This window comes from Equus przewalskii, chromosome 5 (genome assembly GCF_037783145.1).
Source record: "Equus przewalskii isolate Varuska chromosome 5, EquPr2, whole genome shotgun sequence".
In the NCBI taxonomy this organism is placed as follows: domain Eukaryota; kingdom Metazoa; phylum Chordata; class Mammalia; order Perissodactyla; family Equidae; genus Equus; species Equus przewalskii.
The window spans coordinates 71,795,041-71,817,228 of NC_091835.1; the positions used below are offsets into that span (position 1 = coordinate 71,795,041).

The 22,188-nt window shown below is 52.3% G+C and overlaps 1 protein-coding gene and 2 long non-coding RNA genes across 3 annotated transcripts; 1 reads left to right on the top strand and 2 right to left on the bottom strand.

Moving 5' to 3' along the window:
- Window positions 1–4,744: 4,744 nt before the first annotated feature.
- HOXC13 (homeobox C13) lies at window positions 4,745–16,659 on the top strand. Its single transcript, XM_070619597.1, has 2 exons — window positions 4,745–9,249; window positions 14,993–16,659. The coding sequence occupies exons 1-2, from the start codon at window positions 8,517–8,519 to the stop codon at window positions 15,247–15,249; spliced, it is 990 nt and encodes a 329-aa protein (XP_070475698.1). The 5' UTR covers window positions 4,745–8,516; the 3' UTR covers window positions 15,250–16,659.
- Window positions 11,245–15,719, bottom strand: LOC139083392 (uncharacterized). Its single transcript, XR_011540079.1, has 3 exons — window positions 14,808–15,719; window positions 12,237–12,441; window positions 11,245–11,588 (listed from the first exon to the last, which is right to left on the bottom strand). It is a non-coding gene; the product is annotated as an uncharacterized lncRNA (long non-coding RNA).
- A 452-nt stretch (window positions 16,660–17,111) lies between the features above and the next one.
- On the bottom strand, window positions 17,112–19,335 carry LOC139083393 (uncharacterized). Its single transcript, XR_011540080.1, has 3 exons — window positions 19,200–19,335; window positions 18,062–18,167; window positions 17,112–17,264 (listed from the first exon to the last, which is right to left on the bottom strand). It is a non-coding gene; the product is annotated as an uncharacterized lncRNA (long non-coding RNA).
- Between the last annotated feature and the right edge of the window lie 2,853 nt (window positions 19,336–22,188).

The following is a 22,188-nucleotide window of genomic DNA, read 5'->3' on the forward strand; positions in this document are numbered from 1 at the left end:
TCACACACGGTGCCAGGAATGCGCAGGCACTCGGGTAAGCCGGCGCCTCGCCCGCACACCCAGAGCTCTCAGGAATCTTGTTAGAGTCTGCTCGACCCCACAAATAAATGTGTCCACCAGTGTGTTCAGCTATAGGTGGCCATAGAATGCATGCAAGTGCGTCAGTCAGGACCACGGGTGTGACTGTGCCTGGCTGCCTGGCTCACTCGATCAGCTCTGGCGCCGTGGGGAGTGGAGCGGGCGCTTCCCAATATGGGCGTTCATCCCGCGGTCCGGTCCTCCCCTGTCGGTCATTTACTGTCCTGGGTGGAAGCGGCTTTCGTCCAGCTTAAGCTTGATCGGAGCTAGTGAAATCAAACACTAAGTAATTAGTACACGTAAAAACCAAAAAAAATAGCCTATTAAAATAAACGAATTCTCAAAGTCTTGGGAGAAACCCAAAGAGAAAAGAGAAAGGAATTAGATGCTGGCGCCCCGTTCCTAGCGGAGCCAGGTGGCGGTGACTGCCCTGGCTGAGGGGACTCGCCATCCAGGCTCCAGAAGTGACCCGAATCTCCTAAAATCCGTGCAGAGAAAAAAAACTGTGCTGAAAAGCAGTGCCAAAGCCAGGATTCTGCCAAGTTTGGTGAGAGGGTAACTTGGTTTCCGGGAGGCGCATAATTCCGCTAAGTGATGGCCGGGGCCAAATGGATCTGAGAATTACATTCTGCAATGTTGCTCTGGGATGTCCGAAGACCTGGTGTCTTTGTCCTCTCTTAAAAATAAAACTATAAAAAGCATTTCTGCCTTCAATATGCCTGAATGCCATTTCCACTTAAAATCTAACTGCATCAGAGAAAACAGTAGTGGAGGTGGATTAACAAACATAATTAATAAACATATCTGTACAAACATATACATAAACATGTATCTTTACCCATGAAACTATAAGTCCGCTAACCCTCCCCCCATACACACCCACATCTCAGCATGAGCAGAAAGACGATTAAAGGCTTTAAAATTTTAAATTAAACATGAGTGTGTTGTCATATTCAAGGGAAATATTTTTTTTTAATTTTTACAAAGATTACCTAATTATATGGATATGGGTATCTGAGGGCACATATCTTATGTTAAAATTTATCTAAAGTTCCCTTAACACCTAACAAAACATATATTATATACTTATTTGTCTAAAGATGATAGGTCTATAATAGATGAGAGAGAAATAAATCTGTATTACTTCTTTGGAAGGAAGTTCATTAATAAGCCAAGCACTGGAAAGAGAATTATAAGCGCTTTAAATCACAAATGCAGATTCTAGCAGAAAAGGATTTTCCTAAGGCCTCAGAGGAAAAGAGGAATTGCACAAAGTGCCCCCCCCCAACAATGCCTTAAGAATAACATCTCTGTAGTACTTGAGGATGGTCTTTTCTCCCATCCACTTGCCAAAGGAGAGAAGGCTGCCTCTAGAGAGTGCTGGAGTTGGTGGATTCACCAGGTCTTCTTCAAGCTTACATTTCAACAATGTTTCCTTTCACCCCTACCCCATCAGCTTGCCCCAATCAGCACTGCTGTCACAGCCGACTTGAAAATATCTCCATGCTATACAAGCACAATGCACACCCATCACAACACACGTTCTCCAGCATATGCACTATCCAGTTGTGTCCAAAAACCAAGACTCAACAATCATGCCACCCAGAAATGCTGAAGGCCATGGAGAGTGAGGATCCTGGGGTGATATCTATGCCTTGAAAGCTATCTCAGTTAAATTTTCTGTGACTATGCAAGTGAGTGCGGTAATCTTTGGGGAGAGAGAAAATGACTTTCTAGTACTTTAGATTTCATCAACTTTGCTGCATACACAAAGCAATGTCACAGCTAAGAGAAAAAATTATGTCTAAATACTCCCGAGAGAAGGTGAAATTTGGTGAGAGGGAGGAGGCAGTGAAGAAAGGAAAGTCTAACAGTCCCTTCCCCAAGAATATCATAGGAATAGTTTCCTTCCAGTCACTACAACTGCACCAAATTAAACCTTTTAAGAGATATTGAATTAATCACCACCAGCTGGAATCCTGTCCCAAGTCCCCAGACACACAAGCTCCCTCCTGCCTTTTTGCTCCTTAGATCTCAAGCAAGGTTGGCCATTTAAGCAAAGAGAGATTTCTTTTTCCTTCTTTATTTGGGTCTTCTGTTTTCATTTCCCTCTTTTTGGAGATGAAGAAATTAAATTTTCTTTCTTTTGATAAGGCATCTTCTGAAGGCCCTTTAATTTCTTGTGTTCTGCTCAATGATTTTCAAATTAGAATGATTAGAGTATATTTTCTGCTGTGACTTCTGAGAGTGTCTGCTGATGGGGAGAACTAGGCTTTGATCCATTTAGAGTGTAAGTTTCCCTCTTCCCCATGAGGAAATATGCATACTTCCTCCACCATCAGCCTCTTAGGACCCCACCAAACTCCGGTTCCCAGCATCATGGTGGCATTAAGGGGTCTTTCACCTAGTTAGAGATGAAACGTCCAGCCCTTCAGCTATGAACAGTCCACTTTGACCCAGAAAAATGCAATGTTAGAGTCCACACCCCGCCTTGCCCTGAGGAAAATGTTATTTTCTACATCTTTTTGAAAAGCAACTGCAAATCTTAAAGGGGGGTGGGGGCTGGTCTCCCTCCTTTCTAGGAAAAGCTTAGATCTAAACTTTAAAAGATGGAGGAAATGATCAAAAGCGATAAATACCTTTTCCAAGCATTCAGTTTGCTGGCTTTCTGACCAAAAGGGGCCTTTGTTAGATCTCTGCGAAGAAGCCAAATCCAGACCCCAGCGAACCCTCCTCCACCTCTTCCCCAACCCCCCTCAGCTCCCTTGTCTAACTTGAAAATGAACTTGGACTTCCCTCTCAGACAGGCCCTAAAACCAGGAGAGATTTTATTTGTCTGTTTCTGAAGGGCTTCCTAAAAGGGGGAGGTATTTTGGGAGGAGAGGAGGGGGCCAGAGGACCCTCTCCCATAGCAGAGGATGGGGTGGGGCTAGGGGCTCTGAGAGGCAAGAAGGGGGAGGAGATACTTTGCTAATTTCTTAGCTCTGTGTTTATTCCCTGAACTTCTTTTGTCAATGGGAGTGAGAGGAAGGCAAGTGACAGGCTGAGCTGCTCCTCCAAAAGAAAAGGGAGTATAAGAGATGAGGATTAGGAAAGGTATGGGGCTGTGGGAGGAGAGGATGAGGAGGGTTGGGACGGGGCTTGTGTTGAGCTTGGTGGGGCTGGGAGGGCAGAGTGGGAAGCCTTGGAAGAAAGAGGGCTGGAGTAGGGACCCTGGAGGCCGCTGGAGGAGACTTCCTGAGAGTTCCCCACAGAAGAGGCCACCTAGTCTCCCTGCCTAAACCAAGGGCACCACCAGGCAGGGTCTGCAATTGGGGGCAGGCTGGAGGAGGATCCAGGAAAAGACCGGTGATAACACCCTAAACCCAGAGCCCCATGCATGGAGCCCTTCAGAACCAGAGAGGAAAGCCTGGGGCGGCTCCCCAAACCCTCAGCCAGCACTGCAAATTGGCAGCAGAAGGGAGTGGATATCTCTGATGTCTAAAAGAGGGAAGTGAATTGGGCCTGGCCGATGGCAAGTTTCGGTTTGAGAGTGGAAAACTCTGAAACTAGGAGCAAAGTGATGCCTCAGCCATCTTGGTCCCATCTTTCCTCAAGTTGGGGGCCCAGGGAAGGAGAACAATAAAGGTTGAAGATGCCAGGTTGGCAGCTGCTGTCCAGGAGGTGAGTTCTCAGGCTGAGAGGAGAGGCTCTCCTCTGAGGTCAGGCTGTGGGGGTGGAGAGATTAAGGTAGAGCATGTTCCAGACGGATCCAGGAGCCTGGGAGGTGGTACTTGAATCTGCATGCTCCTTGGGCTGCCCTCCTGAGCTTCCAGAGCCCAGAGAGGAAGAGGGAAAGAGGCGAGGAGGGGACTGAGCAGGGCCAGGGAACCCCAGGATCAGCCACTGTTCTTTCCCTCCCCACTATATCACCCTTTGCAACCCACCAGGAATTTCTTCGGAGAGTGTGGGAGGCTCACCCCATGCAGGCACACTCTCAGGGGAGCCCTCCCATAGGCTCTCCCTGAACCCCAACCCCTTCCTGTAAGTGGCGTCTGCATCTCAAACATCCCTTTCTTTCCTGGGTAGTTCAAGTCCTATGTCCTCTGGCCCCGCAAATCTCCTCTTCCACCCTGTATCCCAGATCCTGGACAGGAGAGGGCCCCCCAAACTTTATGCCTGCCCACCAAGGCCCCAAGTCAGGGCCAGAATCCAGCCCCCATGGTGGTGAGGCTCTTTGTTCTCCTGCAGCCTCAACACACCCCCCTCCCTTTTTTAAACTGGAATTTCCCCCATAAAAAAAGGAGGCTGGAGCTTCAGAGCTTCAAGCTCTTTTTTTTCTGGACAACAAGGGGTAAAGGGGGGGGGGTGGGGATCCACGAATGCTTAATTTCCAGAAAAGGCAATCTGGGCATCAAATAAGGGCAATCACATTTCTGTCATCCTTGTCCCTAGTCTGGCATTGAAGCTACCCCCAGCCCTCAAGTGTGTGCATCAGGCTCTCACCCTCCTGCTGCCAAAGGTGCTACCTTACACCTCTGACTCGGTCTTTAACACAGTGGGCCGGGAATTCCATCCCTCAGCTTCAGATGGACACAGACATCTGCCTCTTCGTTTTCCTGGGGGATGTCTAAGGAGAGAGCAGAATGAGCATGTAAAGTAAATGTATACACACGGAGAGAAATAGGCCAGTAGACATCTTTATTTGCATATAAAGGATTTACGCGGAGGGCTGGGTATCTTCATGAACACGTTTGTGTTGAGTCCACCAAGGCATCTGCTGGAACAGTGCATGGAACCTGCACACAGTCCCAAATCCACAGGTTAGGCATGCATACGTACACCACACACACACACACACATACACTCACACTTTCAGTGAGAAGGCACACTGAAAATCTCCTTTATATGTTGGAGCCTTTGAAAAGCAGGATTTCACAGTTGAACTTAGCCTGGAACTCAGTCCGTAGAGGAAGCTGAAGGCAGAGTGGCTCTGGGAGTCTCGCCATTACAACCGTCCCTTTGAAAACAGAGTCCCAAGCGGAGCCCTGGCTTCCGACCGGGCTGAGGGGCCATTTTCCATTTTCCTTTGGTATAATGAAGTGCTCCGTCTTTTTCCCCACATCAGCGGCACAGCTAGAGACCGAGGAGCCATAGTCCTTTTCATTTCTCTTGATTTTCTCTAAACTTCATCCGTAGTCAAGCCCCATCGCCGCATCAGCGAAGCCCGGTGGGGCGAGGTGTGGCCGTGTGGCGGGGAGGGAGCGCGAAGCCGAGGGTTTCAGCGCCTGGTTTTCTGGGGCGGCATCACCTCGGAGATGTAATTACCACGTTTCTGGTGGCGCGTATTCTCCTGGAGTGTTTAATTTGGTTTTATTTGTGTCTCAGTGAGAACCACATTTTTTTCGGGGGAGGAGGGAGAAGCGACCCCAGGCTTAAAGTTAATTAACCGACAAGGCTTTACTTTCCGCCTCCTGCCCGCAGGCTCTTGCTTGGCCGCCTCCCTCCCTGCTCCGGGCGCGCCCCAGTCGGAAAGCCAGCAGTTTCAGGCGAGGCAGGTCTTGGGGAAGCCAGCGAAAGAGTGGGGAATCGTCAGAGGATGTCCAGCCGCTTTTAACGCCCTTAGCCCTGAACTTTCCCCTCCAGCCTTCTCACTTCTGGAGTCTCTTAGGGGGGCCTACATCTTCTTCGGCTGGTCTTGACGAAGGGGACTTTGGTTTCCTCTCGTCGCTAAATTTTGGCTGCAGAATGCCCCCAGTAAACAGAATTGTAAAATTGCCTGGTTAATTAAATCTATATCTCATTGCAATAGGAAAAGTTATTGTCCTTATATAAACCTGGAAAAGAACATACTATTAATTTTATTTATTGCTGGGCTGCCTTGCACCCAGATCCTTCCCGACGTTCTGCCCCCTCCTCCCAAAAGCTGGAGGACGTGTCTTTGGGTTCTGGCCCGCGGAAAACGCGTCCGGCGTCGGGCTAGAGTGTTCCCGGACCCGGAAAGGAGCCCCAGGAACGGCGCGGGCGTTTCAGGTCCTTTGTTTTTCCTGCCGGCCCCACGGAACCGGATGCACTCCGCCCGGGGTTCGCCACGCGGACCCCACGTCACAGGAGGGCAAGCTGGGGCCTTCGCGCCGTGTCTACACCTGTGACTGGAAAACGGCAGGCCTCTCCACCCACCTTCCCTCACCAGCCAGGCTACAGGCAGACGTGGGGGCCAAGGTCACACGACCCCAGTCTAGACTGGCCAGGCCGTGTTTACTCTCCTCTTTTTACCTTGACCTTGGACTCCGGAAGCAGGGAAGCCAGTTTCCCAGCCAAGAGCTGGCTGCCAGCAAGACCCCACCTTCCCCTCCGCTCATCTCTCCACCCTCCACCGTTCCCCTCAACACACACTCCAGCTAGCCTGCTTACGTTTCAAACATTTCTGTTGTATTTTGCGTCCTACTGCCAGGCCAACCTGAAGTTTGCTTTACCCCAACTCTGAGGTGACTCTTCCGGATGCAGACAGACCACACGGATAAAGATTATGTTTCTTATCCTAATTTACCGACGCCAGGGCACTCTCCATCGTCAAACGCCACCTCCCCACTACAGGGAAAAAGTACCGGCTGGTGGACCAGAGCCCAGTACAGACCTGGCCGTTTGCTCTCGGGTTCGAGGGGTCCAGTGGGTCCGGCTTAGTCCGAGGCTACTGCGTGGCCATGGCCTGTGCGCTGCCTGGACAGAAGCACCCAGCATTTAAAATCCGTGACAGAGGCAGGGAAGAGGGACACGCTGCAGCCCCTCGCCCCTCTTCTTTCTCTCTCTTTATTGCCTCTTCTCCTCAGGGAGGCCCTGTGCTGAAAGGGAATTTGGTTCAATTCCGCGGAGATGCGCCCTGGAAAGGGATGATTCTACTGAGGTGCCAAATCCGACATAGGAAGCCCCACAAGTAGGGAGATTGGGAGGGAAGAAGAGCGGGACTTTTTGAAAAAGTTGATGTTAATTTTTTCTTGGAAATATGGGGCAATTTTGAAGCATGAAAATACTCCACACTAAAAGGGACTGACTCCAAGAAAGCCGCGCAAATGAAAACTGGGGTTGTCCTGATAGATACTGCTAGATCCTGCCCCGGCTCTGCCGGCCCCTCGGACCTCATCAGGCTCAGCCCAGGCAGCCAAGGGCGGAGGCGGGCCTCGCCGCCGGGGTGAGGTCGCGCCTGCTGGGATCTCCTAGAGCCGTGCCTGGGACAGGGCTTTCCAAAGGGGCAACGCCACCGGCTCTCCCTCTTTCCACGTTTCCTTTTGTACACGGATCTGAGACCGCGTACTCTTGTTCGCGTCTAGGGCTTTTTATCTTTCCTGGACCGAATCCTCTCCCCCTTTTCTTTGAAAAATCTCGCTGCAAGGCTTATTTCTATTGTATATTGAAGTACCAGCCTACTCTATTGCCCGTATCTCCCTGCTTGTATTCTTCTCCATTTTTCACTGAGCACATCCCCTTCTGTGTGATGGTGTGTTTGTTGGGGCTATCACATCCTCCCAGCTCTCTCTGTTTCGCTGGAGGAAGACCTGCGGGGGCGAGGAGCCCAGAGGGTCCCTCTTAGACAACTGGGGCTTTGGGGAGAGTGAAAAGTCTGAAATGGAAACACAATCCCAGGCATCAAAGTCTCTCTCGCTGCGGGGTGTCGGGTTTTCAGCGGTGAGCTCCAGGAGAGTCTGCCAGGGCCAGAGCCACGCTCCCCACGCTCTGCCGCGCGCTTCCGCCTGCTATCCAGTTTATTTATCAAGACGAAAACGTTTTCTCCCCCACCCTTTGCTGCAAGCCCCAATCCAGTCACAGCGATTGTTTTGGGGTACTGATCTGTCTCCCCCATACACATCCTAAGCCTAGGGGTAGGCGCCCAGGAACTGTCTTGGTCTCTCCAGACCCCTTTGCGTCGGCGAAATTCAGCCACCCCCTCCCCAGTCTCCCCCTGCCCCTCCCCGGGCCCGCCAGGGGGCGTTGCCCTGTCCCTTTAAATCTCCCAGCTCCCTCCTCATTGCCCCTCCTGAGAGCCAATCAGCAGAGACCTCTTCCCTTTCGCCCCGCCCCACCTTGAGGGGTGGCAACCCCCGGAGACCCGGCCTGGGCATCACGTGCGGGCGGGCGGTGTCACGTGGGCGCCAGAGGGGTGCCGTGGGGAGGAGGGCGGGAGCTGGCGGATTTCTTAATAAAGTGTCCCGCATGCGTAGAGGGGAGATGGGGAGGGAGGTGGAGGCATCAGGAGGAGAAGGGGAGGGGAGCGATGAGGAGGGGAGGAGTGAGGAGGGGAGGAGTGAGGAGGGGAGGGAGGAGGGATGGAGAGGGAGGAGGGATGGAGAGGGAGGAGGGATGGGGAGGGAGGAGGGATGGGGAGGGGAGAAGGGAGCGAGGTGTCTCCTTAGCTCGCTGCCTGTGGCAAGTGGAGTTTTTAAAAAGCTCCAGCAGATCATGTCATGACGACTTCGCTGCTCCTGCATCCGCGCTGGCCGGAGAGCCTTATGTACGTCTATGAGGACAGCGCGGCGGAGAGCGGCAGCGGCGGCGTCGGCGGGGGAGGCGGCGGCGCGGGCGGAGCTGGGGGCGGCTGCAGCGGAGCGAGCCCCGGCAAAGCCCCGAGCATGGACGGGCTGGGCAGCAGCTGCCCGGCCAGCCACTGCCGCGACCTGCTTCCGCACCCCGTGCTGGGCCGCCCGCCGGCTCCCCTGGGCGCCCCTCAAGGCTCCGTCTACACGGACATCCCAACCCCGGAGGCAGCACGCCAGTGCGCCCCGCCGCCGGCTCCCCCCACCTCGTCCAGCGCCACCCTGGGCTATGGCTATCCGTTCGGTGGCAGCTATTACGGCTGCCGCCTGTCGCACAACGTGAACCTGCAGCAAAAGCCTTGCGCCTACCACCCCGGCGATAAGTACCCGGAGCCGTCTGGCGCCCTGCCAGGTGACGACCTGTCTTCCAGGGCCAAGGAGTTCGCCTTCTATCCCAGCTTCGCCAGCTCCTACCAGGCGATGCCCGGCTACCTGGACGTGTCGGTGGTGCCTGGGATCAGCGGGCACCCAGAGCCGCGTCACGACGCGCTCATCCCCGTCGAAGGCTACCAGCACTGGGCTCTCTCCAACGGCTGGGACAGTCAGGTGTACTGCTCCAAGGAGCAGTCGCAGTCCGCCCACCTCTGGAAGTCTCCCTTTCCAGGTAAGGAAGAGACCGAGCGCCGCCGCCGCCGCCGCCGGGGACCCCTCCCCGCCCTGCCTGCCCCGGGGCTCCGCGCCCCAGCCACCCCCGCCGTCTGGCCCCGGCGCGCCGGCTCTGCTGGGCTGCCGATGGAGCCGGCCGGGCGAGCTGCGCTGAGGAATGCGCCGGGGAAGAAATCTGCTCCGACACGTTCCCCGGAGCTGCCGGCCGAAAATGAAGCAATCACAGGCGCCCGAACGCCGGGGGCCGCTGGCTTGGAGCTCGCCTCCTCCTTCCCCAGCGGCTCCAATGTCCCGCGCGGCGCTTGGCCCCCCGAAGCCCGCTTCCGGCCAGGAGTGGGGGTGGGGTGGGCCTCGGGTGCCTTGGAATCCACAACCACCAGGACGAAACCCTCAACCCACAGAATAACTAGAGGGAAAAATAAGAACCCCTAAACATTTTCTTTGCCTGGATTTCCAAAGTTGTTGAGTCACTAAACAGTTTTTTAAAAAAAATAGAGATCTAATTTGGCGGCGTCTACAGAAATGTAGGATGTTTCTTTCCTTGGTTTATTTTAAAAATTCGGCGACAAATTTCCTGATTATTAGAACTAAAGTCTCTCCAGAGGGTGTGGAAGGAAGGGAGTTTGCACCCCTCTCCTGGGATATAAAATTATCTTTGCCTCTGGTATACTGAGCTCAAAGACTAAGGATGTTTCCACTGCCAAATTCCCCAAATGTGTGTGTGTGTGTGGGGGGGGCAATTATCTGTGCCTGACACAGAAAAAGGGGGGTGAGGGTGAGAGGCAAGGGGAGGAAGACCTGTTCTGGAGGGATCTGGGGTCCAGGCCCAGGCTGGGGACCCCTTGGTGTGATCCGGCTGTGTATGGGGGCGGAATTCACTGATTCCTGCTCCCTCTCCAGTTGAGGCTATCTTTGAACAGGAGGGGACCCTGCAACCTGCCACTCTCCAGGGTGGGGGAAGACCAGCCTCTGGTTTCTCAAAACCCCACCAGAAGCTTTGGATTCATCACTGTGCTGAGAAATCAGGATTCTGGGTCTAGCGAATGTGGAGCTTGAGTCTGCTCTGACTGAAAGCACAGCTCAGTGGGAGAGGGCTGACTGGCTCCCTTCTGTTGCCTACAGGGATCCTGGGGGGCCCAGAGCAGCCATAGATGTCTCCCTATACTGCCCAGAGGTTCCCCAAGCTCTACATGAGGGCCCAAGGACGTGTTCATTGGGAAGTACAGGCCTGAAGACCTCCCAAGGATGGGCCTGAAATTCCTCTGCATCCGGGATTGGGACAAGGGAGGATGGAGAAAAATCACTGAATGATGTTAGAAGGTGTAGCAAATACCATTCTTGTGATTATTCTGAGATTACTTCCTATAACACAACTGAATACCAGGGTGGGATCCACACTAGGCACCCCATTTCTGACTGACGGAAGACTTAAGGATGATAGAATTTTAGTGCTTGGCATCATGCATTACCTATTCTGCTGGCTTTCATATTTTTATATAATATTATTTCTCTTATTAACTAACTAATATGAAACATATAATACTGCATTTCTAGAAGACAGGCAATTCACATGTAGGTATACAATAATGTACTGTAGAGAGATGGCCCTTTGATTGTCGATCTCAGCCAAATGGAAAGCTCCTTAGGAGATGCGGGACCAGCAGGAATTCCGGGAGCAGAGGGAGCCTGATAGGCCATGCCAAGGGGCCGAAGAGCAGGGGGGCAGATGCTCACCAGGCCCACTGTGGGCAAGGGCACAGGTCTAGAGCAATGGGCAACGGGTTTAGTGTGAAAAAAGGAAGACAGGGAGCTACTCTGGCATCGGTGTGTATGCATGTGGAGTAGGTGGGGGGGAGAGATTGGCTAGCGAGAAGCTCAGCAAGATCTTTGAGCAAAATAAACATCTTAAAGATTTCCAGAAAAAAACTAGCTAAAAATAAACACTTTTTGATCATAGCCTCCTAGAGAAAAATACCTTTGAAATAAAAAAAAGTACAGTCCAACAGAGATTTAATACATTTGCAAATTACAGCATGGAAATGGATATAAATCCAGTGTGTCTCAGCAGCTATGTGCTCACACACTCCTGGCATGGAAATAGAATCGGGCTGGTGTATCTCAGTGAGTGCAGAAGTCCAGGCAAAAGGCAGAAGAAAAAGAAATTATCTTCAGACAGCCTTCATCTTTCTACCCACACTGAGATCTTTTAGAAGCAGTGAGATTTCCAGATAACTCTGTCTATGCAATTGTGGTTTGTTCAGCAGCATCTAGGCATAAACACCACTGTCTCTCTTCAGTGCCTCTGGCTCTGAGAAACCTCATCTGTGGTAGTCTGGGCTGGTGTGAGAGATGGAGGCAATTGTTCAGAAAGATCCAGATAATTAGGACCAAGGTGTGCTGTGGCTTCTTCCTTCCCCTAATTATACAGACCCTTGGTTCGTTGCTCTGTTTTGTTTTTTTTTTCTTCCTATGGTGAATGTAGACACATTTTTTTTGACAGAGAGAGGCAGAAATTCCAAGAGAGAATCAGAGAGACCGTAGAGGGGTGTGGAGACAGAGAGAGACAGAGAGAAACAGAGATAGACAGACAGAGACAGATAGGATTGGAGGAAAGAGCAATAGAGAGAAAGAAATAGTAGATTCTTTGGGCCAAACTGGAAGTCCCTAGTAACAAGCCTTTGGATTGTTTTCGAGAAGAGCAACTAGAATTTCTAGCTGGCTGAGGTCCTCTTCAGGGCCCAGCGCTTTGTTGTGGCAGTAGGTGGTCAAGAGCAAGTGGGTAGTAGGAACCTGTACACAGAACCCCAGGAGAAAGCTATGGCGGAGCATTCATCTGACGTGTATCTGCTCCTCAAAGGTGTCTACTAGGTTCCCAGGTATGAAGTGGTTTGTGTGTGTGTGTGCACACCGGTGTGTGTGTGCATGCGTGGGAGGGAAATTAGGGAAGGGCTGACTGTAAAATTAATAGCCAAGTCCCTTACTTACTTTAAGGGGTATAGACACAACTCATGGTCTATGCTTCCAGATGTTTCCACATCAGTAGATCCCACTTCCTTTCCAGACGAGACAGCAGACAATGAAAGGGATCTTCTTTAAAAAGGCGAGACTAAAGGCATTTCCTCAGGAGGCCGAAGCAACGAACAGTTTGGTCTGATCCATGAAAAACTTGGCCAAATCAATCCGTGGCATCCTATAGAGAAAAATTACCAGTTTAGACCAGTTATCTTTTTTTTAACCAATTTTTTAGGGTTGTGTTGATTAAACCTCATTGGAAATTTAGACTTGGGGTCTAGGGGACACAAACTTGGGTAGATGATTGTGAGCATTTCCAGAAAATGAGGTAAAAAATCAGGGACAATTATCTGGTTGATTCAGGAACCAAAACCTAATTTTATCGCATCCCACTCTCCAGGAGAAAGGAGAGATTTTAAAGCTGGATTGTACCAGGTGGCCTATTTCCATTTTAGAACTTACTGTGTCATTATGTTGAGTCAGAAAATCTAGGTTTAAAATGTGGCTGTGTTGCTTAAGTTATTTTACCCATTCTGAGCCTCCGATTCCTCGTCTTGTGAAGTCAGTTTACTAAAATAAGCCTGAAAAAATGTTCTGAGCATTAAAAAAAAAAAAAGTCTCACAGTATCCAAAAAAACCCCTCTCTGTTTCACTCTTGTGCCAGAATCATCAATTTCCCAAATCCTAGTTACATCTTTTTTATTTTTTTAAACAAGATTTTATTTTCCCTTTTTCTCCCAAGGCCCCCCCCCCCCCCCCCCCGTACATAGCTGTGTATTTTTAGTTGTGAGTCCCTCCAGCTGTGGCATGTGGGACGCCGCCCCAGCGTGGCCTGATGAGCGGTGTCATGTCCGCGTCCAGGATTCGAACTGGTGAAACCCTGGGCTACCGAAGCGGAGCACACGAACTTAACTATTCAGCCATGGGGCCGGCCCCCCTAGTTACATCTTTAAGAATAAAACAAATTCGAGAACTGAAAGATTTTTAAAAAATTATCTTGTACAAACAAATCCTTTTTAACCTAAAGGATCTGCTGTGTTAAAGTGAAGTTGTTTTGTTTTTCAGATTTTTAAAAACCTTGGCCTACTCCTACATAGGCAGAGAAAAGTGACAAATGCAACAATTTTGCCGAGAAATTGTCCTCATGAAGACAGCCAAACCAGGCTTTTGGAATCCTGTCTCTCCCATGTTGCTCCCGAACACATTATTTCCCTCCGCACTTGGTTGTGCCCATGTCTCCCCACCCTGTGTGGGCAAGGGACCCTGGGAGAGAGCAGACTCATGGGGATGGGTGTATGGAAGGTTTTATGATGGTGGCATGAGAACAAGCATTTCAGGACAAGCTTTGTGTCTTCATTCCTCACTGTGTCTACACTTCCAAAGGACAGTAAGCGCGAACAGGAAACCCCAAATATTCAGTCCTCCTCCTTGGCTTCTGCCTGAAAAAGTCGAGCAGTTACATTTAAAAAATTGAGAGGTGAATTATTATTCAGATGATCTTCCCTGTCCCCCACTCCCACTTGAAAGCGTTGCAATGAGCTTTTTATTGACAGAGGTGAGGATGGAGTAGAAAGGGGGACATAAGTGAAATATATTGTTTTTAGTTCCTGTGACATTCTCAGAGTGTAAAGAAATGGAACTAGTGGTGGTGGGGATGACAAGGTATTTTAAGGGTTTAGGATTAGGGTTCCTGCATGGAATGGGGACAGTTTCCTTCAGCCTTGGAGGAATGGAGAGGAGAGGATCCTGGAGCAGAATTTGCTCTGTTTTGGTGAGTGAACATTTGTGGGAGCCAGGGGTGGGTATCGAGTTCTTTTTATAGAAGACTTATGTGTACAGCTGGTTTTAACCCAGGAAGGGCTCTTCTGGTGACTTCTCTCGGCAGACCCTGGGGCACGGACCCTCTACTTCCAGGGACCAATTGTCTGTATCTCAGGGCCAGGACCTCCCATCTTGGATGTAGTTAAGCGGCTCACAACATCGGACTCCTAGAGTGATTGGCTCCCAAGCAGGCTGGCTTCACCTGGACCCTTTTCTTCTTTCTGTTGGTGCATGCCTCAGATTCCTAGTGCAGAGCAGGTCACCAAAGGCACTTGGTGGTCTGCACCCACCAAAGCTGTCTCCTTGCCTGCCATCCCCTCCCTCAAACGTACAAAAGAACAGCTTCCTCTGATAATGGGGACAAAGTAAAGCTGATGGTTGCTCAAATGATCCAGCGGCAGGAAGGAGGGATTTTCCCGAATGCCTGCAATCCTGCAGGCCCACAGACCAGAGTGAAATTTGGAGGGACCCTTCTAAGGGTACAAGAATTCTAATAAGGAGTGCTGGGCAGAGCCGTATGGGAGCCTGTGCAAAAGGAAAAATCAGTAATACTGGTCCCATCGTTCATCTTTATTTATGTTTTTGATATTTTGTTCATCGTGGCTTTTTTGCACTCATTTTGATTTTTTTTAAGTTGCATTAAAATATTATTTATCTTAATTCCTGAGTTTTGGCGCCCCCTCCTTCAAAGTCTGCGCCAGAGGCAATACACCATGGCCTCACCTTAGCCGTGGCCTCGTTAATAACAGAGGTGCAAGGGACTTGGGGCCTATCCGCCCCGCCGCCTTTGAGACTCTGCCGGAACCTGGCGCCTCCGCAGCAGCCGCGTAGCCTCGGGCCCGCCAGCCCAGTCCAGGGTCCAGCCACTCGACTCACTTGCTCCCGTCTTGCCTTTTCTCTTCCCCTAGACGTGGTTCCCCTCCAGCCCGAGGTGAGCAGCTACCGGCGCGGGCGCAAGAAACGCGTGCCCTACACCAAGGTGCAGCTGAAGGAGCTAGAGAAGGAGTACGCGGCCAGCAAGTTCATCACCAAAGAGAAGCGCCGGCGCATCTCGGCCACCACGAACCTCTCGGAGCGCCAGGTCACCATCTGGTTCCAGAACCGGCGGGTCAAAGAGAAGAAGGTGGTCAGCAAATCGAAAGCTCCCCATCTCCACTCCACCTGACCGCTTACTCGGCCACCCGCCCCGTCTATTTATGTTGCCGCTTTGTACCATAACCGAACCCACTGAAGGACGCTTCGCCGGTGCAGACGAATATTTAAAGTTAACAAGAGAAAGGAACCGCGCAGCCGCCGGGAGGCAGAGAGGATCCGAGAGCGCGCTCTGCCTCCCCTACTCCCCACCGCATCTTCACTCCCGCTCCCATGCAGATGGGACCTACCCGGCCTCAAGGACTTTGGAAATGCGTCCGGGTGGGCTGCGCGGGAGGAAGGCTGCCGGCCTCCACTCCCCCTCGCCGTCACCCCTCACCTTGCCAGGAAGCCGAGTGGCAACGAAGAGCCCAGTCATTCCGACAGAAGCAGGGTTGGGGAACCCCAGATGACCCCATACTTGCCTCTTCCTTTGCCCAGGCAGGTTGACGACCCTCCTGAGGGTGCGGCCTCAGCGCAGGACCTGGCTAGCTCAGACTTTCCTTCCAGTTCCTCCTCCTGTTCCCTTTCCCTCCCGCACTCCTTTGTTAGGCAAAATTTCCCAGTTAAGATTTTCTGTGCATATTTTAAAAGTCGCATTAATATTAATGATAATTATTAGGGATCTGGCATCTTGACTGGAGTACAGACAGCGCAAAGGTCTTCTTTTTTTCCTATCTGTTTCAACAAAAGCTGGAATTGGCCCAGGAGCCATCTACCCCCCACCACTTAACGAAGAAACTAAATTTCTTGGGAGCCGTCTTTGCCCCCACTGCCTCCTCTGTCCTGCTCTCTAAGTCAACATGTGGAAATCCAAGGAGGATGCAAACTCCAACCCAACGCCTCTCCTAAATATGTCCTCTCTCTCTCTCTCTCTCAATCCCTCTGCCCGTCCCCCCCCCCAGTCTGTCTGTCTGTCTGTCTGTCTCTGTTTCTGTCTCTCTCTCTCTGTCTGCGGTAAGGTTGGAGATCAGGCCAGGTACAGAAGCAGAACTTTTTTCTAAGAAGACAAACTTCTCTTCAACGGGATGGAGAGTGGGACACCCCCAGAGTCCCTCTCCAGGCGCTTCTCCGTGGCGGCAATAGTGAAGGAGAGAGACCTCAAGCTCTCGCTTTTAGCTTTTACTGAATGTCCAGAGGAAAGCAGTTTTCCTCCAGGAGGCCAACAGAACCGCCCCCAATTAGCCAGCTCATGTAGGTGCTGCCTACCACTTCCTCCGAGGCCCACTTGGTGCTGGGGCAGGTGGGCTCACCTTCTCCCCTCTCACAGGCGCATTACAAAACAGTGTTCTTTTGAAATGTTCATCAGAAATAGGCTTTTTAAAAATGTTGTGTATCTGTATATAGTATTGTGATGTCTGAATGACAATGTACTGAATGCAAAAAGAAAAAAATCTCATAAATCTGTTTTTAAAATAAAGTCTTTTTTTTTTTTTTGCCTTGATTTTCTTGTTCAGTTTCCTTCTGAAATCCCTTCTGCCCTCTGGCTCTTCAGGGCAGTCTGACGCCCTGATTCAGCCAGAATAGCCTGGTTGAAAAGTATAAATAACGCCCCCAGCTGGGTAGACCCCAAACTAATATTTTGCTCCACTTAAGTTTTTTAAAGTGTTGTTTGGGTTGTTGATACTATCTAGACAAGAGAAAACTCCTTCCCATCCTGATGCCCAAAATAGATGAGTGTATGTTGGGGAGAGAAGGATGTAATCAGTGACTGGAAAGGCCTAGGAGTAGGTGAGTGAGAAAAATACATTGCTGTTCCCTTCAGTTAATATTTGGGGCTCAGATCTGGATCTGAGTGCTCAGAAGGCAGCATCCCGCCTGGGAGCTGGATGTGGTGGTGATATGGTGGTGTGGTGGTGGCAGTGGTGGTGGCGGCAGCAGCAGTGGGGAACTAACCTTAGGCTCCTGGGGCCCTACTGCCCCCAGAGGGTCCCAAGTCCCTCCAGCCAGTTCAGGGCTGGGCCCAGGGAGGGGTCCGCACAGGCTCCCATGCTGGGGAGCAGCTGCAAGCTTAGCATCCCAGGCTGTACTCTTTTCTTCTCCATCAACCTACACAGAGAAATTGGGCTGCTGGGGACCGTTGGCCCCAGTTCATGAAGCCAATCCCACTTTCATTCTCCAGCATTCCCAGGAACCCATCTTCCAGGCAAGCAAGAGCCATGTAGACTCTGCTCCTGATTTGTTTTCTCATCGCTTCTGTCTGTGCCTATCTCCCTATCTGGCGGAGTTAATGAGATCGTTAAGTTGTCAGGTTAAGAGACTTTTAAAAAGCAATATAGTCTAAAACAATGTTATCTCCGATAAAATCTTTACTGCAGCAATTTTTATTTATATATAATATTTTTCCTCTCCTGAGACACAGAAAGACTGGAGGCACTAGGTTGGAAATCAGAGCTCTCCAATCTCTCTTTGCCCGATGGCTGAAGTTCTGAAAGTTTTATTTAAATAAATGTTTCTGGGAGTGAAACACACACACACAGAACACACACACACACACACACAGAGTCTGAGAGACAAAGAGCCCGCAGAGTTCACCCTCTGTGGAGGCTCTGCTGAGGTGGCTGCCGTCCTGTTCTGCTCCATTTCAGTTCTGGGTTAACTACCAAAGAGTCACACGGTGGGCAGTGGGATTTAGGAGGGAATAGGTGAATCTCTCAGGAATAAGGCTCATTCTTAATCCCCATCTCCCCTTTCTCTCCCCACCCACCACCCTAACCTCTCTCCACAACTCGAGTCTTTCCTGAGATGGAAAGAGTTGAAGATGAAACGCGTATTTGGCCAGAAAAAGGAACTGGGTAGAAAAGAGGCCTGGGGATCCCTGGATATGGACCCCCACCCCTCCTGACCTGAGGGTGCATTGGGTAGTCCCATGACATGGCTGTAGACACAGTAGAAGTTGGAGACTCAGTGGGGAAAGAGAAGTCTCAAGTTCTCCAAGGGATCCGTCCACTTCTGCAGGCAAACCCACACATAACCAAATGAGTGAGTCTTCCCACACGGAGGGACCCATCCTACGGCTCCAGAAGGGGGCGATGGAAAAGAGAAGAAAGCTTGTGCAGGCTTGTTGGGGCTGCACTGGGGCACGAGTAACCCAGGCAAGGACTGTAGTCCCTCTGAGTCCCTGTGAGCCCTGGTGTACCAGGGTGTTTAGGACCCTCTAATGAACTGGATTAAATATGCCTGGAGGGCTTTCAGAGAGGTATCATGCCTGGACCGACTTTGGAGATGCCTCTCCCATGAGAGTCAGCAAGCATGAGAATGGAAACCCCCGTGTGGGACAGGGGTTGTGTGAGTGTGTGCTCTGGGGAGACAAAGTTGGGAAAACCTATGATTCTTTCCCTGATTGTGTTGGTCCTTATCTTGTCTTCCTCTAGGAGCTGGCCTTCTCACTGAGGATTCTGTGAGATATTCCTGTGAGGGTGTGTGTGTGGGTATGCACATGCGTGTGTGCATGTGTAGAGTCTTTGACCAGTGGAGAATTTCCAGTCTGTGTGTGTGAAAGTGTTTAAGTAAGAGTGTTGTCAGCCGTCACTCATCTCAGGGGGTAGAGTGTGCTTTTTCTTCTTTATTTATATCTGTAAAAAGCCTGTCTTTCCAAGGCCTGCCTCCCAGTGTTTGTGTGAGAGTGAGGCTGTGGTGGATAGGGGGCTGCAGGGGATAGAAGAGGTCTGAAGGGCTGTGCCCACAGAGGCTTCCCCTGGAAACACCGCCCTTCTCCTCTGGGACTGCCACTCCTGTTATCTCTCATAATGCAGTGGCACTCTCCACTCGCCACACTCCCCCCCAGGCCAGGACTGGGGGACCTGTCTGGGATGGAGCCCCATTACACTCTCCATCTAGAGGTCACTCTACCAGGCTGCCAGGGTGGGCTCAGTTAGATCCTTTCCTGAGCTTGGGGGAAAAACCCTTCCCCACCCATATCTTCGTCCCCAGACCTGGGGCCAAAAGACCTTTCCGCCTTTAGTCTCATGGCCAGGAACCCACCTGAGGGAGCAAGGCCAGCAGTTCTCAGTAGATCCCTCCACGACTGTCTGCACACCATCTGTTCCTGAGGCTGATTCACAGGCGGCTGGGTCAGCGGGCCACTGTGGGTGTAAGACAGGGGCAGCCCCTGGGACATTCTCTGTCTCTCTGAGAATTGGAGCTGGGGACCCTGCTGCAGCCCCCTCTGTTCAAAACAGAACTCCCCACCCTAGGATCCACCTGAGTCCAACTTGGATGGTGTCGGGAGCCCAGCCCTCAAAAAACTCCAAGTGCTGGTTCAGGCACATGTCTATCCAGACCTGCGCTGGTGGAGGATTGAGGGGCCCTGGGGAGCGAGAGGCTTCTGGGAGGAGGAGGGGGCCAGAGCCTTTTCGCAACCAACCAGGCTCTTCCTCTTTTAGCCTTGACCGTGACTAGGTCTTTCTGACCTTGACATCACAGGGAGCACAGGGAATCGGGGAGGGTGGAAAAGGCCTTGATCTTCCGGTGGCCAGAGTAGGGGAGGGCTGCTGGCCCACTTGACGCGCCATCCCCCTTCCCGCCAGAGCCCGCCGCTTCTGTTTACACACAGAGGAGGTGTCGTCTCCAGTCTAGACAGGGGCGCTAATAACGCCCATAAAAGGCGGCCTCTCCAGAGATGCTCTCCAACTCGGCTCCCGCGCGCCTACCGCTGGCTACTCCCTCCGCCTCCTCCGCCCCGCCCTCCTCAGATACCTTCGCTTGGCCTGCGGGCGGCCGTGGGAGGCGGGACCCAGAGGGTTTCTAGAGGCTGAGAACCCCTGCCCCGCATCCTTCTGAACCTCTTCTGCCTCCAAAGGTAAGTGGACCCCCGTTCTCCCAGCCCAGCAAGCCCCGGGGTTAGCAGCATATCCTCCCACCCTAACCAGCCTCCTGGGCGGGTAGCCTCCATTCCAATCGCCGCCGCACCTCCCCCACCCCCCAACTCCCCCGGACTAGGGGCTTGGATTTGGGAAGCAGTTGTGTATCTGGACAAAGCAGACCCAAAGCAGATCTCAGCCCCTCCCCAAAGCTAGGCCTGGCCAGAGGCCATGGTCACAGCCAGCCTCTGGCTGTGGGGCGGAAGCCACCGGAGTAGTCCTCACCCCATACCGAGCATTGAGGTCCTCGGAGACCAAACGCCCCGGCTCCCGGATACTTTGCAGGCGGCTGTGGGTGTGGCCTTTGGTGAAAGTGGTTTGTGTTTTTTTTTGACTTGGCCCCCACACCTTTCCTGACACTAAGTAATTCACTAGGCGGAGGAGATCCTCTGCTGGCAGAAGGGGAAAATGTCAGAACTGCGAAACTATTTAACTATTAGCGCGCCGAAAGCACAGAGAAAAAGGAGGAAGATGGCCCATTTAGGGATGCTCTGGTGAGAAGTGGAGAGGTGGCGTATCAGATATTCCCACTTGGAATTTCCAACCCCTTCCCCATTTCCCGAATGGCAAACAGGCGGGGGTCTTGTGGTGGGAGGGGGCCCATTGGAGCCCCAGAAAGATTGGAGGAGGTAAGGACACTGCTGACCCCAGGCCGCTTGTGTGAGCCTGAAAGCTTGATTGGGCCCGCTCACCCAACGTTCCTCTAACCCCTCGCCTCCAGGCTGCAGATCCCTGGAAGGCAACACCTGGGGAAGTGGTCTCCCAATCTTCTCCTTAAGTCCTGGGCACCCTAGAGAGACCTGGGAGCCAGGAGGGCACTGACTCCTGGAGAAGCTAGTGAAGAGAAGAAAGAGGAGACTGAGCCCCCTGCCTCCACCTCTCAGCCTTGTCTGAACCCGACAAAAACCTGTCCCAAGACTAAAGCGAAATGAGGGGTGGGGGGGCAGGCTTTCCCCATTTGCCACTTTTCATCTCCCCTCCACCGCCAGCCCAGCTCCCACTCACCTCCCTTCAGGGGTCCCGGCCCTGCCTTATTTGCATACACGGCAGAACCTCTTTCTACAAGCTAGACAGTGACCTTGAACCAAGCCACCGCGGCCTCTCCACTGACCAGGGCGAGGGCAGAATCGTGCCGAATAATCCTGACCTCGGGTTAGCCGGGTAAACCGAACCCGCCGCACACAGCCGCGCCGCGGTGACCTAAGCCTCCCGCAGCGGCTTTGCCCCTGCCACCGGAGCCGCGTGGATTTGATAATTAACTCTTTTCTCCTGGCTCGGCGGTGGCGGGGCCTCAAGGCCAAGCGGAGGGGCCGCGGTGATGAGGAAGGGATGGAGGTTCAGTCAGACAAGGAGCGGGAGAGGCGGCCGGGTATCCAGCTGGCGGATGCGCGGAAGCACGAGAGCTGCCCGGTCTTCAAGGAAAGCCTTAACCACATCCTTGCCTTCAATTTTAATTAGCCCCCAAGTTAATGAGCGGGACATGGTTGAGCCAGGCCAGCTGCAGCAGGAGGCCACCTTTTCTAATCTTGTGATTTGACGAAGGTGCTGCAGAGGGGAGTAACAGATGGCTCCGCCGTTCCAGGGCCTGGGTCTGGCCGGTACAGTTTTGCATGCGGGCTGTGAAGCGCCGGCGGGTTAAACCCCCTAGACGCGGCTGCCCAGCACCTTGGGCTGCGAGTCAATCCCGGTCTCCTCACCCAGCCCCAGTAGACTACTGGCGAGCTGAGCAGCTCTGGTCCAGGCTGGATTTAGATTTGAAGCTTTACACCCGAGCCTCCCGCCGGCCCCGGGGACCCAGGCTGGTAGCGGCGCTCGGGGAGAGGGTGGCTGTTTGTCCTGACCCGGGTAACGAAGGAGTTCCTGAGCTGCGTGTGCGGCGGGGTGCCTTAAAGGCAGACAGAACGGCGGTGGTGCGCGGGGAGGCTGGGCACTTAGATTGTCTGGATCCTCGCGGGGGACCTGAAAACCCCAAGGTTCACAGTGGACCTCGAGGAACAGGACGCTGGGGATGCGAATTTTGCTGATGGTTCTAGGCAGCTCTCCCTGAGAGGAATCAGAGTCGGCTGCACGGAAGGAAGAGGGGTTTGTGCTTGTGCGTGTGCCAGTGCCTG

What these genes read in the sequence shown, in the direction of transcription:
- HOXC13 (XM_070619597.1), top strand. Translation starts at nt 8,517, where the DNA reads ATGACGACTTCGCTGCTCCTGCATCCGCGCTGGCCGGAGAGCCTTATG. An exon ending in CTGGAAGTCTCCCTTTCCAG is followed by an intron (nt 9,250 to 14,992) that starts GTAAGGAAGAGA and finishes CTCTTCCCCTAG; the next exon opens with ACGTGGTTCCCCTCCAGCCC.